General features: G+C 46.4%; 1 protein-coding gene across 2 annotated transcripts in view; it reads right to left on the bottom strand.

The window, feature by feature from the left end:
- Window positions 1–231: 231 nt before the first annotated feature.
- Window positions 232–24,794, bottom strand: part of LOC147096519 (uncharacterized) — a 69,780-nt gene continuing 45,217 nt past the window's right edge. Inside the window, exons 7-10 of one of the 2 annotated variants that reach the window (XM_085974133.1) lie at window positions 16,928–17,008; window positions 10,927–11,034; window positions 3,065–3,151; window positions 232–408 (exon numbers count right to left, since the gene is read on the bottom strand). In XM_085974133.1, coding sequence (XP_085830259.1) covers window positions 3,102–3,151; window positions 10,927–11,034; window positions 16,928–17,008 — 239 coding nt within the window. In that variant the 3' untranslated portion in view covers window positions 232–408; window positions 3,065–3,101. The remainder of the gene's footprint in view (window positions 409–3,064; window positions 3,152–10,926; window positions 11,035–16,927; window positions 17,009–24,794) is intronic. The other variant, XM_085974132.1, reaches the window with a different exon arrangement.

Genomic DNA, 24,794 nt, shown 5'->3' with positions numbered 1-24,794 from the left:
CGTGGGCCATGTTTACTCGTTGATCAATTCTCTTTTAAATCAGCCCATTCCCTAGAACCAGTAGTGGAGAGGAAATTGAAAATGTTTCCCGATCCAGTGTGTGAGCAGTGGTGGGAGGTGGGCGATCGGGTTACTTACTGTTTGGGGCACTCTGCTCCCCACTTCATTGCCAACAGACTGATTCGGGACACTGCCCTTTGTGGGATAATAAAACTATACAAGTAAACAATCTAAAGACATGAACATTTTATTATCTTCAGGCTATACTAGCTCAAGTATTTGAATCAATCTCTCTGTAGGTGATGCTCAGGATCTCCACAATCCCAATACAGTAGTTCCAATAAAAGACGAGCGAGAAAGCGGAGACACATACACGTGTAGAACGGGTCCTCCCTGGTATCAATGTTCCTGTGGAAGAAAGATGTTGTAGAGCAACATATCTCAAGAAGTTAATGCGATTAAATATTCCTAAAGTTGTGACAAGCATTGTCATCACAGATTGTGAACAGGTATCAGTACAATGCATTCAACTCAACCCCACCCTGATTCTCACTTCCTCCAAGTTCAATCTCTTTGAGCAGATCCCCCTTTCATTCTTCTCTGATGACCCCTCGTGTTACTGCCTCCAGTTTTCCCTTTGTTATACACACGCTGGGGGGAAAATTGGGTGAGTAGCGCCACCTGTTAGCTCCTAAAGAGGCAGTCAGTGGCTGTAGCACCACTGGCTGCGCCTCCCGTTATATTCAGTGGGGGCGCTAATGGTGGCGTTAGCCTGTTGCGCTGCGCCGCCACCGATGATGTCATCGGTGTGCGCAGCACCCCGATCGCGATATTTGGTAACGAACGCCGCTGCAGCGCCGTTCGCACCCCGCGCCCGGTTCACGGGGCCTTGCTGCGCTGGCAGAGGTGCAAGTTAAGGTGGAGGTGCGGGGCGGCTGCTTTTTTCAGCGGCCACCTGCCAGCACCTCCGTCCCCGGCCTCCTGATCCCCCCCCCCCCCCCCCCCCGGCGGCATTGCCGGCTGTCTCCCGAGAGCCCGGCTATTCTCCTCGGTGCCGGGCTCTTTTGCCGGCACTTGCGATCGGGGATCGCGCTGGTGCAGGCCCCGCCCCCTTAACAATGGGAGGTAAGGCCTGCAGTACCGCAGCGTGCCGTGCCGCAGCGTCTGGCGCTGCGGCACGTTGCGCTGCGATATTCAGTTTCAGCACCCTAAGAGGGACGCGGAGCGCCTCGAGCCTCGCCCCGTGTCCCTCTAGGGGCGCTGAAACTGAATTTAAGGCATTTGCTAATGCTCCGAACGCGGCGCTAAATTCAGCGCCCAGGCGAACTTGGCGCCTCCAGCGAATTTTTAGCCCTCTGTGCCAAAATACACTTTCTTTGCCAGCATTTCCTTATCAGGTCAGCTACATGTAATACGCTGATCTAAACTTCCACAAGATCACAGTAGTGGGCACGAGAGGAAGGGACAGGATTATTTGATACTGGTTGAATTGGAAAGTGGTGAATCTTTAAGGATGTTCTTGTGAAGGATAGGACCTTGTGATCTGAGAATCATAGACTCCTGGGGACCAACAACGTGATTCTGATCTGAAATCCAGCTTGGTGAAGTTCCACCACTTTCAGCTCAGAGGCTGTGTGTGTGTAGGAGAGAAAAAAGAGAGACTTGGAAAAAGTGTTTTGAATTTTGAGGCAAACAGCCTCTAATTATCTCACCTGACTAGTAACCTGTGTTATGTTGACAGTTTGAAAACAGAAACATTCCAATTACTTACAGCTCTCAGACAGAGACACACAGGCCTCTAATTTAAGCCCCACCAACGGGCAGGAAATCGGTTAAAATCTGAGAAATGTACCTCCCGGCTCCAACCCGCGCATTACCGTCCCGACAGAGACTCATCCCAGCGACGAGGCTCCCGCTGCAGAGAGACAAGAGCCTCATGAATAACCGAACTGGGCAGGTAAGTGGCAAATTAACCTCAACGTAGATAAAGGTGATGCACTTTGGTAGGAAAATACACCTTAGAAAATAAGAAACGGAATGGGCTAGAAGAGCAATGGGAGCTCGGGGCACAGGTGGCAAATCATTAACTGAGTGCAATGTAGCCAAATTTGCAGAAGATACAAAGATAGGTGGGTAAACAAATTGTGTGGAGGAAGCAAAGACTCTCCAAAGGGATATAGATAGGCTAAGTGAGTGGGCAAACATCTGGCAGATGGAGTATAATGTGGGAAAATGTGAGGTTATCCACTTTGGTAGGAAAAATAAAAAAGCAAATTATAATTTAAATGGGGAGAGATGACAAAATGCTGAGGTACAGAGAGATCGGGGGGGGGGGGTCCTTGTACATGAATCACATCCAGTCAGCACGCAGGTACGGCAAGTAATTAGGAAGGTAAATGGAGTGTTGGCCTTTATTGCAATGGGAATGGAGTATAAAAGTAGGGAAGTCCTGTTACAACTGCACAGGGCGTTGGTGAGACCACACCTGGAGTACTGCGTACAGTTTTGGTCTCCTGATTTAAGGAAGGATATACTTGCATTGGAGGCAGTTCAGAGAAGGTTCACTAGGTTGATTCCGGAGATGAAGGGGTTGACTTATGAGGAAAGGTTGAGCAGGTTGGGCCTATACTCATTGGAGTTTAGAAGAACAAGAGGAGATCTTACTGAAACATACAAGATTCTGAAGGGGCTTGACAGGGTAGATGCAGAGAGGATGTTTCCCCTCGTGGGGGAATCTAGAACTAGGGGGCATAATTTCAGAATAAGGGGAAACCCTTTTAAATCGGAAATGAGGAGGAATTCCTTCTCTCAGAGGGTCGTGAATCTGTGGAATTCTCTTCCCCAGCGAGCTGTGGAGGCTGGGTCACTGAATATATTTAAGGTGGAGATAGACAGATTTTTGAACGATAAGGGAGTCGAAGGTCACGGGGAGCGGGCGGGGAAGTGGAGTTGAGGCCAAGATCAGACCAGCCATGATCTTATTGAATGGCGGAGCAGGCTCGAGGGGCCCAATGACCGACTCCTGCTCCGACGTCTTATGTTCTTTTGTTTACTTGTACTTTACCTGACAACAGTATACAAAGATTTAACTGTAGGAACTCTCAGCTTGATACCAGTCTACTGAGCCTTTGAACTTTAGTCCATGACTTCACTGTAAATAAAATACGTAAGGCATTGTATTAATCACAGAATCACAGAAACCCCACAGTGCAGATAGAGGCCATTTTGGCCCATCGAGCCTGCACCGACACATATCCCACCTGATCCCCGTAACCCCTACACCAACACATATCCCACCCTATCCCTGTAACCCCACGTATTTAATCCCCCTAACACTAAGGGTCAATTTATCATAGCCAATCAACCTAACCCGCACATCTTTGGACTGTGGGAGGAAACCGGAGCACCCGGAGAAAACCCACGCAAACACGGGGAGAATGTGCAAACTCCACACACACAGTCGCCCGAGGCCGGATTCGAACCCGGGTCCCTGGCGCTGTGAGGCAACAGTGCTAACCACTATGCCACCGTGCTGCCCCATGTGTGAGTAACCTTCACTTTTATCTGAACTACTGACCATCAGCCTCAGAGTTACTGTGATAAAGGCTGTTTGATGAGGCACCACATCATTAACAACTAGACGGAGTAGATTGAGTTTTAGGGATAGTTTTGTGATTGATGTGATGGTTTCTTAAACAGGTGTGACTATTGGAAAATGTGCCAGTGTGAGAGTGATACCCCAAAATGTTACAACATGTGCCCAATGCACAGATTACCAATTCATTCTAATTTGACTTGATCTGTTCCAGTTCCAAATGTGCACCTCGATGTAAGGAGCCCAGCAGAATGAAGTGTTTTACAATTTAGGCTAACTATTGGTACACGTGTTTTCCGCTGTGATCTGTATATGTGTAACAGTGTAGAAGTTGGAGTCTGCTAATAAGTGACCGAGGGACAGGATCGGTGGTGGAGATGCCAGGGAGAAAGGAAGATTCGCCTGCCTCACTCGGCTTGCCGTGACAACAGGGACAGACTTGATCACCATTGCAGTGTTTGGAGAATTTCAGTGAGGGAATCTGGGAGACTCCTGATTGTGCCAGCTTTTGTTACTTTGAACTTCCATTGTTGCTATCGAAAGTTCTCCTTGGTATTTTGTTCCAGCTATAGTGGAGTCTAGATTATCCACCATCTCATTAACTGCACCTTTGATTATCGACAAGAATTATCGCTGCACTTGTGACTGGCAGTACTTTTGTGGGGAGTCCCACCTTCTTTAACGGATGGAGGTTTAATGATTGGAAGCCCAATGGCTAGAGGTTTAACAGTACTAGGACCACTGCTTTTCTGGTACTAGGACCACTGCTTTTCTTGATATACATGAATGATATCAAGAAACGGCTGAGCGCACTGCATACAGCAAAGGCTGTGGGCCCCAACAACATCCTGGCTATCGTGCTGAAGACTTGTGCTCCAGAACTAGCCGCGCCTCTAGCCAAGCTGTTCCAGTACAGCTACAACACTGGCATCTATCCGACAATGTGGAAAACTGCCCAGGTTATGTCCTGTCCACAAAAAGCAGGACAAATCCAACCCGGCCAATTACCGCCCCATCAGTCTACTCTCAATCATCAGCAAAGTGATGGAAGGTGTCATCAGCAGTGCTAGCAAGCGGCACTTACTCACCAATAACCTGCTCATTGATGCCCAGTTTGGGTTCCGCCAAGGTCACTCGGTTCCCGACCTCATTACAGCCTTGGTCCAAACATGCACAAAGGAGCTGAATTCCAGAGGTGAGGCGAGAGTGACTGCCCTTGACATCAAGGCAGCATTTGACCGAGTCTGGCATCAAGGAGCCCTAGTAAAACTGAAGTCAATGGGAATCAGGGGGAAAACTCTCCACTGGACGGAGTCATACCCAGCACAAAGAAGATGGTTGTGGTGGTTGAAGGTCAATCATCACAGCCCCAGGACATCGCTGCAGGATTTCCTCAGGGCAGTGTCCTAGGCCCAACCATCTTCAGCTGCTTCATCAATGACCTTCCCTCCAACATAAGGTCAGAAATGGGGATGTTCGCATAGTGTTCAGCGCCATTCACAACTCCTCAGATAATGAAGCAGTCTATGCCCACATACAACAAGACCTGGACGACATTCAGGCTTGGGCTGATTAAGTGGCAGGTAACATTCGCACCACAGAAGTGCCAGGCAATGACTATCACCAACAAGTGAGAGTCTAACCACCTCCCCTTGACATTCAATGGCATTACCATCGCCGAATCCCCCACTATCAACATCCTGGGGGTCACCATTGATCAGAAACTTAACTGGACCAGCCACATAAATACTGTGGCAACAAGAGCAGGTCAGAGGCTGTGTATTCTGCGGCGAGTGTCTCACCTCCTGACTCCCCAAAGCCTTTCTACCATCTACAAGGCACAAGTAAGGAGTGTGATGGAATACTCTCCACTTGCCTGGATGAGTGCAGCTGCAACAACACTCAAGAAGCTCGACACCATCCAGGATAAAGCAGCCCACTTGATTGGCACCCCATCCACCACCTTCAACATTCACTCCCTCCACCACCAGCGCACCGTGGCTGCAGTGTGGACCATCTACAAGATGCACTGCAGCAACTCCCCAAGGCTTCTTCGGCAGCACCTCCCAAACCCGCGACCTCTTCCACCTAGAAGGACAAGGGCAGCAGGCGTATGGGAACACCACCACCTCCAAGTTCCCCTCCAAGTCACACGCCATCCTGACTTGGAAATATATCACCGATCCTTCATTGTCGCTGGGTCAAAATCCTGGAACTCCCTCCCTAACAGCACTGTGGGAGCACCTTCACCACACGGACTGCAGCGGTTCAAGAAGGCGGCTCACCACCACCTTCTCAAGGGCAACTAGGGATGGGCAATAAATGCTGGCCTTGCCAGCGACACCCAGATCACATAAGAACGAATTTTTATTAAAATGACTTGGATGTGGGTGTACAGGGCACAATTTCAAAATATGCAGATGACACAAAACTTGGAAGTATAGTGAACAGTGAGGAGGAGAGTGATAGACTTCAAGAGGACATAGACAGGCTGGTGGAATGGGCGGACATGTGGGAGATGAAATTTAACGCAGAAAAGTGCGAACTGATACATTTTGGTAGGAAGAACGAGGAGAGGCAATATAAACTAAAGGGTACAATTCTAAAGTGGGTGCATGAACAGAGAGACCTGGGGGTACGAGTGCACAAATCGTTGAAGGTGGCAGGGCAGGTTGAGAAAGTGGTTAAAAAAGCATACGGGATTCTGGGCTTCGTAAATAGAGGCATAGAGTCCAAAAGCAAGGAGGTTATGATGAACTTTTATAAAACACTGGTTCGGCCACAACTGGAGTGTTGTGTCCAATTCTGGGCACCGCACTTTAGGAAGGATGTGAAGGCCTTAGAGAGGGTGCAGAAACAATTTACAAGAATGGTTCCAGGGATGAGGGACTTCAGTTACGTGGATGGACTGGAGAAGCTGGGGTTGTTCTCCTTAGAGCAGAGAAGGTTGAGAGGAGATTTGCTAGAGGTGTTCAAAATCATGAGGGGTCTGGACAGCGTAGATAGAGAGAAACTGTTCCCATTGGTGGAAGGCTCGAGAACCAGAGGACACAGATTTAAGGTGATTGGCAAAAGAACCAAAGGCGACATGAGGAAAAACTTTTTTACGCAGTGAGTGGTTCGGATCTGGAATTCACTGCCTGAAAGGGTGGTGGAGGCAGATTCAATCACCGCTTTCAAAAGGGAATTGGAGAAGTACCTGAAGGAAGACAATTGCAGGGCTACGGGGAAAGGGCGGGGGAGTGGGAGTAGCTGAAGTGCTCTTGCAGAGAGCTGGCACGGGCTTGATGGGCCGAATGGCCCCTTCTGTGCTGTAACCATTGTATGATTCTATGGATGGGGTTTAACGGATGGAGGGTTTCATCGACGGGGGGTTTCACCAATGGGGGTTTAATGGATGGAGGTTCAACCATTGGAGGTTTAATGAATCTTACAGCACAGGAGGAGGCCATTTGGCTTGTTGTGTCTGTGCCGGCATTTTGAAAGAGTTATCTAATTTAGTACCACACCCCAGCTTTTCCCCATAACCGTGCAAATAAGTCCTCTTCAAATACACGTCTTTTGAAAGTTACTATAGAATCTGATTCCACCACACTTTCAGGTACAGGAAACTTTGTGCTATCCAGCACCCAAGGGACCGAGCTGCTGCCGTTGCCTCAAAACTGCCGTACTCTCCAGAGTTAATGTTGAGAGATACGGAGATTCTTATCTCCATATTTGACAACAAACACTGTTGCTTAGCAACAGCTTCTAAACACTCGAGTGTGGCCCTAAAGCTCTGTAGCTGAAGCTGTTGCTATAGCTACAGACCTTGCACAGCTTGACTGTTCAAACAAAGCAAAAAAAACAAACAAAAAGAATAAAAAACGGCTGCTGATTTTTGCCGGTGGCTCCAGATTGCCGGATAGCTCACCTCCGGATAGCACAAAGTTTCCTGTAGTATGTTTCAGATCTTAATAACCCTCTGCGTGCAGAAATTTCTCCTCATTTCTCCTCTAGCTCTTTTGCCAATTATTTTAAATCTATGACCTCTGGTTACTGATCCACTTGACAGCGAAAACAGTTCCTCTCTACTTGCTCGATCAAAACACCTCATAATTGTGGGTCTCCCCTTAACCTTCTCTGCACTAAGGAGAACAATCCCAGCTTCTCCAATCTCTCCACATAACTGAAGCCCCCCATCCCTGGTACCATCCTGGTAAATCTCCTCTGCACCCTCTCCAGAGCCTTGACATCCTTCCTAAAGTGTGGTGCCCAGAATTGGACACAATACTCCAGCTGAGGACTAACCAGTGATTTATAAAGGTTTAGCATGACTTCCTTGTTTTTGTCTTCAATTCCCCTATTTACAAAGCCAATAATCCCATACAATTTCTTATCAACTTGCGCTGCCACCTTCAAGCGTTTGTGAATATGCATCCCCAAGTCCCTGTGCACCCTCAATATAGTACCATTTAGATTATACACCCTCTCCATGTAGCTTCACCCAAAGTGCATCACATCACACTTATCCACACTAAATTGCACTGCCGTGTGTCTGCCTATTTCACCAGTCTGTCTATATCCTCCTGAAGTCTGCTACCATCATTCTCACTACTTACTATGTTGCCAAGTTTTGTATCATCCGGAAACTTTGAAACTATACTCCCTGTACCCAAGTCCAGGTCATTTATATATAAGAAAAACAATGATCCTCCTACCCTGGGGGATCCCGCTGCATACTTCTCTCCAGTCAGAAAAACATCTGTTCACCACTACGCTCTGCCTCCTATCCCGTAGCCAATTTGTACCCAAGTTACCACCATCCCTTTACTACCATGTGGATCTATTTTCCAAATAAGTCTGTTATGCGGTACCTTTTGAAAGTCCATATAAACAACATCCACCGCACTGCCTGCATCGAAGAACTCAATCAGGTTAGTCAGACTTGATTTGTCTTCAACAAACCCGTGCTGGCTATCCCGTATTAACCCTTGCTTCTCCACGTGAGAATTAACATTGTCCTCAGCAATGGTCTCCAGTAATTTGCCCACCATTGACGTTAGACTGATTGGCCTGTAGTTACCAGGTTTATCACTCTCCCCTTTTTTGAACAGGGGGGTAATATTTGCAATCCTGCAGTCCTCTGGCACCACTCCCATATCAAGGAGGATTGAAAGATTGTGGTCAGTGATTCTTCTATCTCCACCCTAGCTTCCATCAGCAACCTAGGATACATCCCATCTAGACCAGGTGGCTTGTTAACTTGGAGTGATGCCAACCTATTTAGTACCTCCTTTCTATCTATTTTTATCCTATCCAATATTTCTACACCCCCCAGCTCTACTGCGACATTAACTTCATCCTCTTCTTTTGTGAAGACAGATGCTAAGTACTCATTCAGTCCCTCAGCCACACCCTCCGCCTCCACAAGAAGGTTTCCTTTCTGACCCTAATTGCCCCCACCATTACTTGAACTATCCTTTTAATTGTTAGATGTTGTTAAAAGATTTTTGGGTTCCCTTTTATGTTACCCGCTAATCTTTTCTCCTTAATCTATTCTACTGTATTTTTTACCTAACTGATGGAAGTTTATTGGGCAAAGGTTTAATTGATGGAGCTGCAATGATGGAGCTTTAATGGACGGCTGTTACTGGATAGAGGTTTAACGCTGGAGGTTCAATGATTGGAGGCTTGGTGGTTTGAGATTTAATAATGGACGCTTAATGACAGTTTTTTAGAATGGAGATTTAACTGATGGAAGTTTAACGGGCAAAGGTTTAATCAAGAGGGCAAGAGTTTAACAGATGGAGGCTCAACGATGGAGGTTTAATGACTGGAGGTTCAAGTATTGAGGTGTAATGGATGGTCAGCGATGGAGGTCTAATGACTGGAGGTTCAAGTATTGAGGTGTAATGGATGGTCAACGATGGAGGTTTAATGACTGGAGGTTCAAGTATTGAGGTGTAATGGATGGTCAACGATGGAGGTTTAATGACTGGAGGTTCAAGTATTGAGGTGTAATGGATGGTCAACGATGGAGGTTTAATGACTGAAGGTTCAAGTATTGAGGTGTAATGGATGGTCAACGATGGAGGTTTAATGACTGGAGGTTCAAGTATTGAGGTGTAATGGATGGTGAACAATGGAGGCTTAATGACTGGAGGTTCAAGTATTGAGGTGTAATGGATGGTCAACGATGGAGGTTTAATGACTGGAGGTTCAAGTATTGAAGTGTAATGGAGGCTCAACAATGGAGGTTTAATGACTGGGGTTCAAGTATTGAGGTGTAATGGATGGGGGCTCAATGATGGAGGTTTAATGACTGGAGGTTCAAGTATTGAGGTGTAATGGAGAGGGGCTCAGCGATGGAGGTTTAATGACTGGAGGTTCAAGTATTGAGGTGTAATGGATGGTCAACGATGGAGGTTTAATGACTGGAGGTTCAAGTATTGAGGTGTAATGGATGGTCAACGATGGAGGTTTAATGACTGGAGGTTCAAGTATTGAGGTGTAATGGATGGAGGCTCAACAATAGAGGTTTAAAGACTGGAGGTTCAAGTATTGAGGTGTAATGGATGGTCAACGATGGAGATTTAATGACTGGAGGTTCAAGTATTGAGGTGTAATGGATGGAGGCTCAACAATAGAGGTTTAAAGACTGGAGGTTCAAGTATTGAGGTGTAATGGATGGTCAACGATGGAGATTTAATGACTGGAGGTTCAAGTATTGAGGTGTAATGGATGGTCAACAATGGAGGTTTAATGACTGGAGGTTCAAGTATTGAGGTGTAATGGATGGTCAACGATGGAGGTTTAATGACTGGAGGTTCAAGTATTGAGGTGTAATGGATGGGGGCTCAACGATGGAGGTTTAATGACTGGAGGTTCAAGTATTGAGGTGTAATGGATGGTCAACGATGGAGGTTTAATGACTGGAGGTTCAAGTATTGAGGTGTAATGGATGGTCAACGATGGAGGTTTAATGACTGGAGGTTCAAGTATTGAGGTGTAATGGATGGTCAACCATGGAGGTTTAATGACTGGAGGTTCAAGTATTGAGGTGTACTGGATGGGGGCTCAACAATGGAGATTGAACAATGGAGATTTCAATCCTGGACGTTTGATAGGTAAAGGTTTAATTGATGGAAGTTTGCTGATGGGTGTTTAATAGATGAGGAAGCATGTATGAATTAATTTTTTCACTGAAAAAATTGCAAGTACATTTTATATTGGGCAAAATGGGAAGAATGTACAAACTGAACAGAACTAACCGCCATAACAATAAAGTAATTAACATATTCAATGCAATTTCTCATTATTGATAATGCATGAATGGAATCAGCACTTACTGTACTTGACCAACAGGACAAATAGTATCCCTGCAACAAACACGTAAACCACCACTGAAGCCGCGATGGTTCCTGAAATGTAACTGATAGAAATCTGGCATTCTGTAACTGTAAGTAAAGAATGAATATTGTTTGTGAAATTATTGAAGAATTGATACTGTTAATGTTTCAGCTAAAATTCAGTCTCAAGTTTAAATAATTATTTTGATAAAAAGGAAATATATTGGGTAACTAACAAATATATTGCCCCTTAGACATGCTTCATTGTGTGACGGTTGGTCAATACAGCCCTAATCGGTTGGCACATAATTTACACGCAGCATGGTTTACAGTGTGGGACTTTAACTGATAACAGATATCACAGAAAACACTCACTGTAGAAACATGATGGGCTGGAGTTTGATACTGGAGGCGTGTAGGAGGCGGGACTACAACTTTCGGGGTTGTAGTCCCGCCTCCATTGAGTTGTGGCCAACCCACGTGATTTTCACTTGATTGGCCCTGTTGAGCCCGCCCAGCGGGCTGATTTAGAGATCTCTCCGGAACAGAAAGCTGAATGCTGCAACTTTTGACAGCTGGCGGCCATTCTACTTTCCGTGCCGGTGAGATGAGGGACTCCCGAGACCTGAAGGAAGGAAGGCTGTAAAGGTAAGTAAAACTTCTTTAAACACTTTACACACACCAAACACACTTACCTCTGCACTCATGCACCCATCACTCACCTGAACACCGGACATCTCAAACTCTCCAAGCCCTTCAGCCCGACGGCCCGCCTCGCTAACTTGGCGTGGTTTGGAGCCGTCGGGAATCCCACACTTCAGGAATAAAAATAGGGATTAGGCTAAAAACTGCCTGTTAACAGGCAGTTAATTGGCACTAATTCCCTTCCTGCCTCGGGGAGGCGGGTCTCAGTGCGGGTCGGGTATCCGCCTTCTTTGAAACTGGCATGGAGGCGGGTTGGGGGCGGGATGGGTTTGTGCCCCCCGATTTCAGGATTTTAACCCCCCACACCCCAATGAAAATCCTGCCCGATATCTTTGTATGGTTCAATCTAAAACACCAGAAATAACAGCCTGTGCACATCGACCAGGTTATTTCTGAAAGACCAAAACACGCAGGATGATTGGAGTGTAGAGGAGCTAAGGATCCATGGGCCACATCAATGGCAACCGTCTTGGTTCCCCCAGACTCTGATGAGTAATGCGAATTACCTCCCATTGCTCCACCCAAAGTACACACAAAGGTGACTGACAGTTGAAGGGGAGAAATCACTTGGAGGGAGTGCTGATCTTTACTGGGTAAGGTCCAGTGGGTGCCAGCAGCCCTTTGTACCTTCCCCAACTGTGATTCTTCATGGGGAACCTGGATATAGGGTACTCAAATGTGGAGGCACAAAGGGGCACAGGTGGGGCACGGTACAAAACATAGGCCTGAAACAAGGAGAGGGGCTGGAGCTCCCGTCGATACATATGGAAAACTGACTGAAGGTCCCATATGAATCAGGTGGGAGACTGAGTGAATGTCCCATATGAACCAGGTGGGAGACTGAGTGAAGGTCCCGTATGAACCAGGTGGGAGACTGAGTGAAGGTCCCGTATGGACCAGGTGGGAGACTGAGTGAAGGTCCCGTATGGACCAGGTGGGAGACTGAGTGAAGGTCCTGTATGGACCAGGTGGGAGACTGAGTGAAGGTCCCGTATGGACCAGGTGGGAGACTGAGTGAAGGTCCTGTATGGACCAGGTGGGAGACTGAGTGAAGGTCCCGTATGGACCAGGTGGGAGACTGAGTGAAGGTCCCGTATGGACCAGGTGGGAGACTGAGTGAAGGTCCCGTATGGACCAGGTGGGAGACTGAGTGAAGGTCCTGTATGGACCAGGTGGCAGACTGAGTGAAGGTCCTGTATGGACCAGGTGGGAGACTGAGTGAAGGTCCTGTATGGACCAGGTGGGAGACTGAGTGAAGGTCCTGTATGGACCAGGTGGGAGACTGAGTGAAGGTCCCGTATGGACCAGGTGGGAGACTGAGTGAAGGTCCCGTATGGACCAGGTGGGAGACTGAGTGAAGGTCCTGTATGGACCAGGTGGGAGACTGAGTGAAGGTCCCGTATGGACCAGGTGGGAGACTGAGTGAAGGTCCCGTATGGACCAGGTGGGAGACTGAGTGAAGGTCCCGTATGGACCAGGTGGGACACTGACTGAAGGTCCTGTATGGACCAGGTGGGAGACTGAGTGAAGGTCCTGTATGGACCAGGTGGGAGACTGAGTGAATGTCCCGTATGGACCAGGTGGGAGATTGAGTGAAGGTCCCGTATGGACCAGGTGGGAGACTGAGTGAAGGTCCCGTATGGACCAGGTGGGAGACTGAGTGAAGGTCCCATATGGACCAGGTGGGAGACTGAGTGAAGGTCCCGTATGGACCAGGTGGGAGACTGAGTGAAGGTCCCGTATGGACCAGGTGGGAGACTGAGTGAAGGTCCTGTATGAACCAGGTTATAAGTTTCAATGAGATCCCCTCTCATTCTTCTAAACTCCAGTGAGTATAAGCCCAATCGACCCAATCTCTCCTCATACGTCATTCCTGCCATCCCAGGTATCAGCCTGGTGAATCTTCGCTGCACTCCCTCCATGGCAAGACCATCCTTCCTCAGATAAGGCGACCAAAACTGCACACAATACTCAAGGTGTGATCTCACCAAGGCCCTGTACAACAGCAGCAAGACATCCTTGTTCCTGTACTCGAACCCTCTCGTTATGAAGGCCAACATACCATTTGCCTTCTTAACCGCCTGTTGCACCTGCATGCTTACCTTCAGCGACTGGTGCACAAGGACACCCAGGTCTCATTGCACTTCCCCTTCTCCCAATCTATTGCTGTTCAGATAATAATCTGCCTTCCTGTTTTTGCCACCAAAGTGGATAACCTCGCATTTATCCACATTATACTGCATCTGCCATGCATCTGCCCAATCACCAAACCTGTCCAAATCATACTGGAGTTTCTCGGCATCCTCCTCACAGCACACATGCCCACCCAGCTTTGTCTCATCTGCAAACTTGGAGATATTACATCTAGTTCCCTCATCTAGATCATTTATATATATCTTGTGAATAGCTGGGGTCCAAGGACCGATCCCTGCGGTACCCCACTAGTCACTGCCTGCCACTCGGAAAAAGAGCCGTTTATTCCAACTCTTTGCTTCCTGTCTGCGAACCAGTTCTCTATCCAAGTCAGTACCTTGCCCCCAATCCCATGTGCCTTAACTTTACACGCTAATCTCTTATGCGGGACCTTATCGAAAGCCTTCTGAAAGTCCAAATACACCACATCCACTGGTTCGCCCTTATCTATTCTACCAGTTAAATCCTCAAAAAATTCCAATAGATTAGTCAAGCACGATTTACCTTTTGTAAATCCATGTTGACTTTGTCCGATCCTGTCACTGTTTTCCAAGTGCTCTGCTATTATGTCTTTTATAATGGACTCCAGCATTTTCCCCACTACCGATGCCAGGCTTACCGGTCTATAATTCCCCGTTTTCTCTCTACCACCTTTTTTGAATAGTGGGGTAACATTAGCTACCCTCCAATCCATGGGAACTGTTCCAGAGTCTATAGAATTTTGGAAGATGACCAGCAATGCATCTGCTATTTCTAGGGCCACTTCCTTAAGTACCCTAGGATGTAGATTATCAGGCCCTGGGGATTTATTGGCCTTCAATCCCATCAATTTCCCTAACACCATTTCCCTACAAATACTGATTTCTTTCAGTTCCTCCCTTTCATTAGACCCTATGTTACCCGACATCTCTGGGAGGTTATTTGTGTCCTCCTTTTTGAAAACAGAACCAATGTATGTATTTAATTGGTCTGCCATTTCTTTGTTCCCCATTATAAATTCCCCTGATTCTGACTGCAAGGGACCTACGCTTGACTTCACCAATTTTTTTCTCTTCACATGTCTATAGAAGCTTTTACAGTCAGTTTTTATGTTCCCTGGAAGCTTACTCTCATACTCTATTTTCCCCCTCTTAATTAATCCCTTTGTCCTCCTTTGCTGAATCATAAACTGCTCCCAATCCTCAGGTTTGCTGCTTTTTCTGGCCAATTTATACGTCCTCTCCTTGGATCTTATGCTATCCCTAATTTCCCTTGTTAGCCACAGTTGAGTCACCTTTTTTGTTTTATTTTTATGCCAAACGGGGATGAACAACTTCTGTAGTTCATCCATTCGATCTTTCAATGTTTGCCATTGCCTATCCACCGTCAACCCTTTAAGTAATGTTCCCCAATCAATCCTACCCAACTCGCGCCTCAGACCATCGTAGTTTCCTTTATTTAAATTCAGGACCCTAGTCTCTGAATCAAATACTTCATTCTCCATTTTAATGAAGAATTCTATCATATTATGATCGCTCCTCCCCAAGGGGCCTCGCACAACAAGATTGCTTATTATTCCTTTCTCATTACATAATACCCAGTCTAAGATGGCCTGATCTCTAATTGGTTCCTCGACATATTGGTCCAGGAAACCATCCCGTAAACACTCCAGGAATTCCTCCTCTACAGTATTGTTACTAATTTGGTTAGATACGGGGGGAGGTGGCTGAGGGTTGGAAAGTGGCAAATGTGACACTATTGTTCCAGAAAGGGTGTAAGGATAATCCTAGTAACTACAGGTCAGTCAGTTTAACATCAGTGGTGGGTAAAGTTTTAGAAACAATAATCAAGGAAAAAAATTAACGGGCACTTGGAGAGATTTCAGCGAATTAAGGAGAGCCAACACGGATTTGTAAAAGGCAGATCGTGTTTGACTAATTAATTGAATTTTTTGATGAAGTAACAGGGAGGATTGATGAAGGGAATGCAATGGATGTTGTCCACATGGATTTTAGGAAGGTGTCTGACAAAGTACCACATAGAAGGCTGGTTAACAAAATTAAGGCTCATGGAATAGGTGGGTCAGTGGCAGCTTGGATAAGGAATTGGCTTAAGGACAGAAAACAGCGAGTTGTGGTAAATGGCTGTTTTTCAGACTGGAGGATGGTAGACAGTGGTGTTCCCCAAGGGTCAGTGCTGGGTCCAACTGCTTTTTTTGATATATATAAATGACCTGGACATTGGAACACAGAGTAGAATTTCTAAATTTGCTGATGATGCCAAACTTGGGGGTGTGGCAAACAGTGATGCCGATACCAATCGACTGCAACAGGATATAGAAAGACTAGCAGAATGGGCAGACAAGTGGCAGATGGAATTTAATACACAGAGAAGTGTGAGGTGATGCATTTTGGCAGAAGGGACAGTGAGAGGCAATATACACTTAATGGAACAGTTTTAAAGAGTGTGTAAGGATAGAGGGACCTGGGAGTAAATGTGCATAGGTGGCAGGACATATTGAGAGAGTGGTTAACAAAGCATAAGGGGGGAAAAATTCAGTTGCTTTGCGCCTCCCGTTAGGGCCATAAGAGGGCGCCAACAGGGCGCAAAGCAACTAGCGCCCGGGCCCGGCGCCACCCGCAAAATTCAGCGGGAAGTTTGCGGCGGTGCTAACCGTTAGAGCCCCACGGTACTGCGCCGCCGGCGATGACGTCATCACCGTGTACAGTGCCCCGGCCGCGATCTTCGGTTGCGTCCCCTGACTTACCGCTGGACGCTATGTCCGACGGGGTCAGGGGGGCCTACCTGCAGCCGGGGCGGCGCTATTTAAAGGCGAGGTGCCGGGCGGCCACTTTTGTTGCTGGCCGCCTGCCAGCACCTGCCTCCGCTGCCGTCCCCGTCCTCCTTACCCCCCCACCCCCGGCGGAGTGCCAGCTGAGCTCCATGAGCCCGGCACTTCTCTTGAATTTCACGGGAGGCGTTGGCAGCGACGTGCCCAGGCGCTAGTTGCTTTGCGCCCCATTGGCGCCCTCTTAGGGAGCTAACGGGAGGGGAAAGCAACTGAATTTTCCCCCCATGACTATGACTCTATGACATATGGTCAGCCTACTTCATCAATACTCACTGTTTAGTTGTCCTTGGTAAACTGGTGCACTTGAAATGATTGTAGCAATGGCTCCATGCACCATAAAAATATTACGATGTTCTGTCAATGAATTAAATTTGAAGAAATAACACAGGTACATGGGGAACATATGACACATACACAAGCTGATGCCAATGACAATTTACTTGCCTATTTTAATTTAGTACTGGGACAATCCAGATTTTCTATGGATTTGACTGTTCATTCTCACAATCCCAGCATAGCAGTTTGCACTGGTGCTAATAAGAACATAAGAAATAGGAGCAGGAGTAGGCCAATCGGCCCCTCGAGCCTGCTCCGCCATTCAATAAGATCATGGCTGATCTGATCCTAACCTCAAATCTACTATCACTCTCCATCCCACCCGAACCCATGTGATCTCCCGGGAGAGGTGAAAAACCAGATAAAAAAAACAATGGCCAATTTGGGAGAAAAAATCTGGGAAATTCCTCTCCGACCCATCTAGGCGATCGAAACTCGTCCAGGAAATCACGCTGTCCCTGTATTTCCTGCAGTACTTACCTTCTGTAAAAGGTGATCTCCACCCCAGCCAGGAACAGGCCCAATTTACTCTTGAAGGACTCCTAGCTGGCAGCCTGTTCCCAAGGTCTCCACTAATCCCTGTGAATAGAACCATCTCCTGAAATCTAACACAGAATTAGAACACAAGAAGTAAGAGCAGGACCAGGCTACACGGCCCCTGGGCCCGCTCCGCTACCCACAGGGCCATGACCGATCCGAACCTAGACTCATGTCCAATTTCCTGCCCGCTCCCCGTAACCCCTAATTCCCTTTACTTCTAGGAAAACTGTCTATTTCTGTTTTAAATTTATTTAATGATGTAGCTTCCACAGCTTTCTGTGGCAGCAAATTCCACAGACCTACTACCCTCTGAGTGAAGAAGTTTCTCCTCATCTCAGTTTTGAAAGAGCAGCCCCTTATTCTAAGACTATGCCCCCTAGTTCTAGTTTCACCCATCATTGGGAACATCCTCACCGCATCCACCCGATCAAGCCCCTTCACAATCTTATATGTTTCAATAAGATCGCCTCTCATTCTTCTGAACGCCAATGAGTAGAGTCCCAATCTACTCAACCTCTCCTCGTATGTCCACCCCCTCATCCCCGGGATTAACCGAGTGAACCTTCTTTGTACTGACTCGAGAGCAAGTATGTCTTTTCTTAAGTATGGACACCAAAACTGTATGCAGTATTCCAGGTGCGGTCTCACCAATACCTTGTACAACTGCAGCAATACCTCCCTGTTTTTATATTCTATCCCCCTAGCAATAAAAGCCAACATTCCATTGGCCTTCTTGATCACTTGCTGCACCTGCATACTAACTTTTTGAGTTTCGTGCACCAGGACCCCCAGATCCCTTTGTACTACAGTACTTTCCAGTTTCTTGCCATTAAGATAATAACTTGCTTTATGATTTTTCCTGCCAAAGTACATAACCTCACACTTTCCAGTAATGTATTCCATCTGCCAAATCTCTGCCCACTTACTTAGCCTGTCTATGTCCCTTTGCAGGTTTTTTATGTCCTCCTCACTCACTACTTTCCCTCCCATCTTTGTATCATCTGCAAACTTTGATATGTTACACTCGGTCCCCTCCTCCAAATCGTTAATATAGATTGTAAAGAGTTGGGGACCCAGCACTGACCCCTGCGAAACACCACTAGTTACTGATTGCCAGTCTGAGAATGAACCATTTATCCCAACTCTCTGCTTTCTGTTAGATAGCCAGTCCTCCACCCATGCCAGAATATTACCCCCAATCCCATGATTTTTTTTATCTTGAGCAATAATCTTTTGTGTGGCACCTTGTCAAATGCCTTTTGGAAGTCTAAATACACTACGTCCACTGGTTCCCCTTTATCCACCCTGTGTGGAGTTTGCCCATTCTCCCCGTGTTTGCGTGGGTTTCCTCCGGGTGCTCCAGTTTCCTCCCACAGTCCAAAGATGTGCGGGTTAGGTTGATTGGCCATGATAAAAATTGGCCCTTAGTGTTAGGGGGGATTAAATACGTGGGGTTACGGGGATAGGGCTTGTGTGGGATGGCTGTCAGTGTAGGGACCGGATGCTAGGGTTTGGATGATCAGCCATGATCTCGTTGAATGGCAGAGCAGGCTCGAAGGGCCGAATGGCCTACTCCTGCCCCTAGTTTCTATGTATGTTACTTCCTCAAAGAACTCAAGCAAATTTGTCAAACATGACTTCCCCTTCATAAAACCATGCTGACTTTGTCCTATTAAATTATGTTTATCCAAATGTCCCGTTACTGTCTCCTTAATAATGGACTCTAAAATTTTACCAACCACAGATGTTAGGCTAACAGGTCTATAGTTTCCAGCCTTCTGTCTACTGCCCTTTTTAAATAAGGGTGTTACATTAGCAGTTTTCCAATCTGCCGGGACCTTTGCTGAGTCCAGGGAGTTTTGGAAAATTACCAATGCATCCACAATCCCTACCGCCACTTCCCTCAAGACCCTAGGATGTAAGCCATCAGGTCCAGGGGATTTATCCGCCTTGAGTCCCATTATTTTACCGAGTACCACTTCCTTAGTGATTTTAATCATATTTAGCTCCTCCCCCCCAGAGCCCCCTGTTTGTCCAGTGTTGGGATATTCTTAGTGTCTTCTACTGTAAAGACTGATACAAAATATTTGTTCAGTGTTTTTGCCATCTCCATGTTTCCCACCATTAATTTCCCGGTCTCATCCTCTAAGGGACCAACATTTACTTTAGCCACCCTTTTTCTTTTTATATAACTATCGAAACTCTTGCTATCTGTTTTTATATTTTTTGCTAATTTACTTTCATAATCTATCTTCCCTTTCTTAATCAATCTTTTAGTTATTTTTTGCTGTCTTTTAAAGACTTCCCAATCTTCTATCCTCCCACTAGTTTTGGCTACCTTATATGCCCTTGTTTTTAGTCAGATACTATCCTTAATTTCTTTACTTAGCCACGGATGGCTGTCTTTTCTTTTACACCCTTTTTTCCTCAGTGGAATATATTTTTTTGGAAGTTGTAAAATAACTCCTTAAATGTACACCACTGATCATGTGCCATCTTACCCTTTAATCTATTTTCCCAGTCCACTCTAATCAATTCCGCTCTCATACTTTCATAGTCTCCTTTATTCAAGCTCAGCACGCTTGTTTGAGATCCAACCTTCTCACCCTCTAATTGAATATAGAATTCAACCTTGTTATGGTCACTCATTCCAAGGGGATCCTTTACTAGGACATTTTTAATTAATCCTGTCTCATTACACAGGACCAGATCTAAGGTTGCTTGCCCCCTGGTCGGTTCAGTTACATACTGCTCAAGAAACCCATCCCTAATACACTCAATGAACTCATCCTCAAGGCTGCCCTGCCCAATTTGATTTGTCCAGTTAATATGATAGTTAAAATCCCCCATAATTATAGCTGTTCCCTTATTACAAGCCTCAACTATATCCTGATTAATACTCTGTCCAACAGAGTTGCAACTGTTCGGAGGCCTATAGACTACGCCCACTAGTGTTTTTTTCCCCTTATTATTCCTTATCTCCACCCAAACTGTTTCACTATCCTGATCTTTTGACCCAATATCATTTCTCTGTATTACAGTGATTCCTTAATGAGAAGGAATAACATGTTGCTGCCACTGAGTGGTGTGGGGACACAAACTGGAGCACCAACACAGGCTAGTGGGATGCCTGTCACCCCTTTTTTCCCAGCTGGAGGTGTTTAGTCATCACCAACCATTTCCCAGCCTCAGTACGAATCCCAATATTCGGAGTTGTTGATGCGAAACAGAAGTGTTTGGCACCAAAGAAACCACCAAGCTACTTGGAGGGAGCTTTTGCAATGGAGGAGTTCCACTGGAGATCAGAGGAGGTAGTCGGGCCGAGGGGGAAAGATTTCCTGGCTTGTAGGCTTGCCTCATTCTTTCACACACTGGCAGACTCGAGTCAGCGTCAGATCACATTGTGGGAAACAAAGTGACGGGACAAGCTTCCTCTAAACCTTCGGATCTCGGCGTTCCTCCTCCTAATGTGTCCTACTCTCGGGAGCATTGTTACTTTTACCTCCGCAGAAGCAAGAACACAACATTCAGAGGAAGGTGGCCCAGCAGAAGAGATTCCAGGGATACAATCACCGGGACGCATCCCTGGAAATTCCCAGCTCGGTCATTCAGCCCATCATTAGGCCGAGGGTCGATTAGGTTTATATTCGCTTGGGTTGATTGGGCTTGTACTCGCTGGAGTTTAGAAGAATGAGAGGGGATCTCATTGAAACTTATAAAATTCTAACAGGACTAGACAGACTAGATGCAGGAAGGATGTTCCCGATGGTCAGGGAGTCCAGAACCAGGGGTCACAGTCTAAGGATAAGGGGTAAGCCATTTAGGACAGAGATGAGGAGGAATTTCTTCACCCAGAGAGTGGTGAACCTGTGGAATTCTCTACCACAGAAGGCAGTTGAGGCCAATTCATTAAATATATTCAAGAAGGAGTTAGATATATTTCTTAGGGCTAAAGGGATCAAGGGATATGGGGAGAAAGCAGGGACAGCGAATTTAGATGATCAGCCATGATCTCATTGAATGGCGGAACAGGCTCGAGGGGCCGAATGGCCTACTCCTGCTCCTATCTTCTATGTTTTTATCATTATCACTCACCGGCCCAGAGACATGTGGAGTGAAATTACACAGGATATACGGCACAGAAACAGGCCATTCGGCCCAGCCAGTCCATGCCGGCGTTTATGCTCCATTCGAGCCTCCTCCCGTCTTTCCTCATCTAACTCTATCAGCATAACCCTCTATTCCCTTCTCCCTCATATGCTTGTCCAGCCTCCCCTTAAATGCATCGATACTATTCGCCTCAATTACTCCCTGTGGTAGCGAGTTCCACATTCTCACCACTCTCTGGGTAAAGAAGTTTTGCCTGAATTCCCTATTGGATTTCTTGATGACTATCTTATATTGATGGCCTCCAGTTTTGCTCTTCCCCACAAGTGGAAACATTCTCTCTCTGTATCCACTCTATCAAAACCTTTCATAATTTTAAAGACCTCTATTAGGTCACCCCTCAGCCTTTTTTCAAGCGAAAAGAGACCCAGCCTGTTCATCCTTTCCTGATAGGTATACCCTCGCATTTCTGGTATCATCCTTGTAAATTTTCTCTGCACCCTCTCCAGTGCCTCTATATCCTTTCTATAATATGGCGACCAGAACTGTACGCAGTACTCCAAGTGTGGTCTAACCAAGGGTTATGTGGAGACCAGAACTGTACACAGTACTCTAAATGTGGTCTAACCAAGGTTCAATACAAGTTTAGCACAACCCTACTACTTTTCAATTCTATCCCCCTAGAAATAAACCCAAGTACTTGGTTTGCTTTTATGGCCTTGCTAACCTGTGTCGTAACTTTTAGTGATTTGTGTATTTGTACTCCGAGATCCCTTTGCTCCTCTACCCCACCTAGACTCGCACCCTCCAAGTGATAAGTGACCTCCCTATTCTTCCTACCAAAATGTAATACCTCACATTTGTGTGTTGAAATTCATTTGCCAATTATATGCCCATTCTGCAAGTTTATTAATGTCCTGCTGTAATTTGTTGCAGTCCTCCTCAGTATTGACTATCCCCGCACCCCCCCCACCAATTTGATGTCATTCGCAAATTTAGAAATTGTGTTTTTGATTCCAAAGTCTAAATCGTTAATGTAAATTGTGAACAGTAGTGGTCCCAGCACTGATCCTTGTGGAACACCACTACCCACTCTCTGCCACTGTGAACGGTAGCATAGTGGTTATGTAACTGGACTAGTAATCCAGAGGCCTGGAACTAATGATCTGGTAAACGTGAGTTCAAATCCCACCACGGCAGCTGGGGAATTTAAATTCAGTTAATTAAATAAATCTGGAATAAAAAGCTAGTATCGGTAATAGTGACCATGAAACTATCGGATTGTTGTAAAAACCCACCTGGTTCACTAGTGTCCATTAGGGGAGGAAATAGGCCCATGGTGTCCACACCGGCCATCAAGCCCTGTCTATTCTAATCCCATTTTCCAGCACTTGGTCCGTAGCCTTGTATGCTATGGTGTTTCAAGTGCTCATCTAAATGCTTCTTGAATGTTGTGAGGGTTCCTGCCTCGACCACCCTTTCAGGCAGTGAGTTCCAGATTCCAACCACCCTCTGGGTGAAAAGGTGTTTCCTCAAATCCCCTCTAAAGCTCCTGCCCCTTACCTTGAAACTATGCTCCCTGGTTATTGACCCCTCTACTAAGGGGAAAAGTTCCTTTCTATCTACCCTATCTATGTCCCTCATAATTTTGTACACCTCAATCAGGTCCCCCCTCAGCCTTCTCTGCTCCAAGGAAAACAACCCCAGCCTGTCCAGTCTCTCTTCATAGCTGATGCGCTCCAGCCCAGGTAACATCCTGGAGAATCTCCTCTGCACCCTCTCCAATGCAATCACATCCCTCCTATAGTGTGGCGACCAGAACTGCACACAGTATTCCAGCTGTGGCCTAACTAGCGCTTTGTACAGCTCCATCATAACCTCCCTGCTCTTATATTCTATGCCTCGGCTAATGAAGGCAAGTATCCCATATGCCTTTTTAACCACCTTATCTACCTGTCCTGCTGCCTTCAGGGATCTATGTACATGCACAACAAAGTCTCTCTGATCCTCTGTCCTTCCTAGGGTCTTACCATTCATTGTGTATTCCCTTGCCTTGTTAGTCCTCCCAAAATGCATCACCTCACACTTTTCAGGGTTAAATTCCATTTGCCACTGTTCTGCCCATCTGACTAACACGTCTATATCATCCTGCAGCCTGAGGCTTCCCTCCTCGCTATTTACCACTCCACCAATTTTCGTATCATCTGCCAATTTACTGATCATATCTCCTACATTCATATCCAATTCATTAATGTACACTACAATCCCTGCGGTACACCACTGCACACAGACTACCAGTCACAAAAACAACCTTCGACCATCACCCTCTGCCTCCTGCCACGAAGCCAATTTTGGATCCAATGTGCCAAATTGCCCTGGATCCCATGGGCTCTTACCTTCTTGACCAGTCTCCCATGTGGGACTTTGTCAAAAGCCTTACTGAAGTCCAGGTAGACTACATCAACTGCACTACCCTCATCCACACACCTAGTCACCCCCTTGAAAAATTCAATCAAATTGGTTAGACATGATCTCCCCCTGACAAAGCCATGCTGACTATCCTTGATTAATCCTTGCCTCTCCAAGTGGAGACTAATTCTGTCCCTCAGAATTGTTTCCAATAATTTCCATACCACTGATGTTAGGCTCACTGGCCTGTAATTCCCTGGTTTATCCCTACTACCCTTCTTGAATAATGGTACTACGTTAGCTGTTCTCCAGCCCTCTGGCACCTCCCCTGTGGCCAGAGAGGTTCTGAAAATTTGTGTCAGAGCCCCTGCAATCTCCTCCCTTGCCTCACACAGCAGCCTGGGATACATCTCATCAGGGCCTGGGGATTTATCCACTTTTAAGCCTGCTAAAACTGCTCTTGTTGCCACAGTATTTATGTGGCTGGTCCAGTTAAGTTTCTGGTCAATGGTGACCCCCAGGATGTTGATGGTGGGGGAATTCAGTGATCATAATGCCATTGAATCTCAAGGGGCGGTGTTTAGATTCTCGCTTGTTGGAGATAGTCATTGCCTGGCACTTCTGTGGTGTGAATGTTATCTGCCACTTATCAGCCCAAGCCTGAACGTCGTCCAGGTCTTGTTGCATGCAGGCATGGACTGCTTCATTATCTGAGGAGTTGTGAATGGCACTGAACACTATGCAGTCA

Source organism: Somniosus microcephalus, unplaced genomic scaffold (assembly GCF_052327205.1).
Source record: "Somniosus microcephalus isolate GS21.2 unplaced genomic scaffold, FLI_Smic_1.0 unresolved_chr1, whole genome shotgun sequence".
NCBI lineage: Eukaryota > Metazoa > Chordata > Chondrichthyes > Squaliformes > Somniosidae > Somniosus > Somniosus microcephalus.
This window is presented reverse-complemented; position numbering and strand designations above follow the sequence as displayed.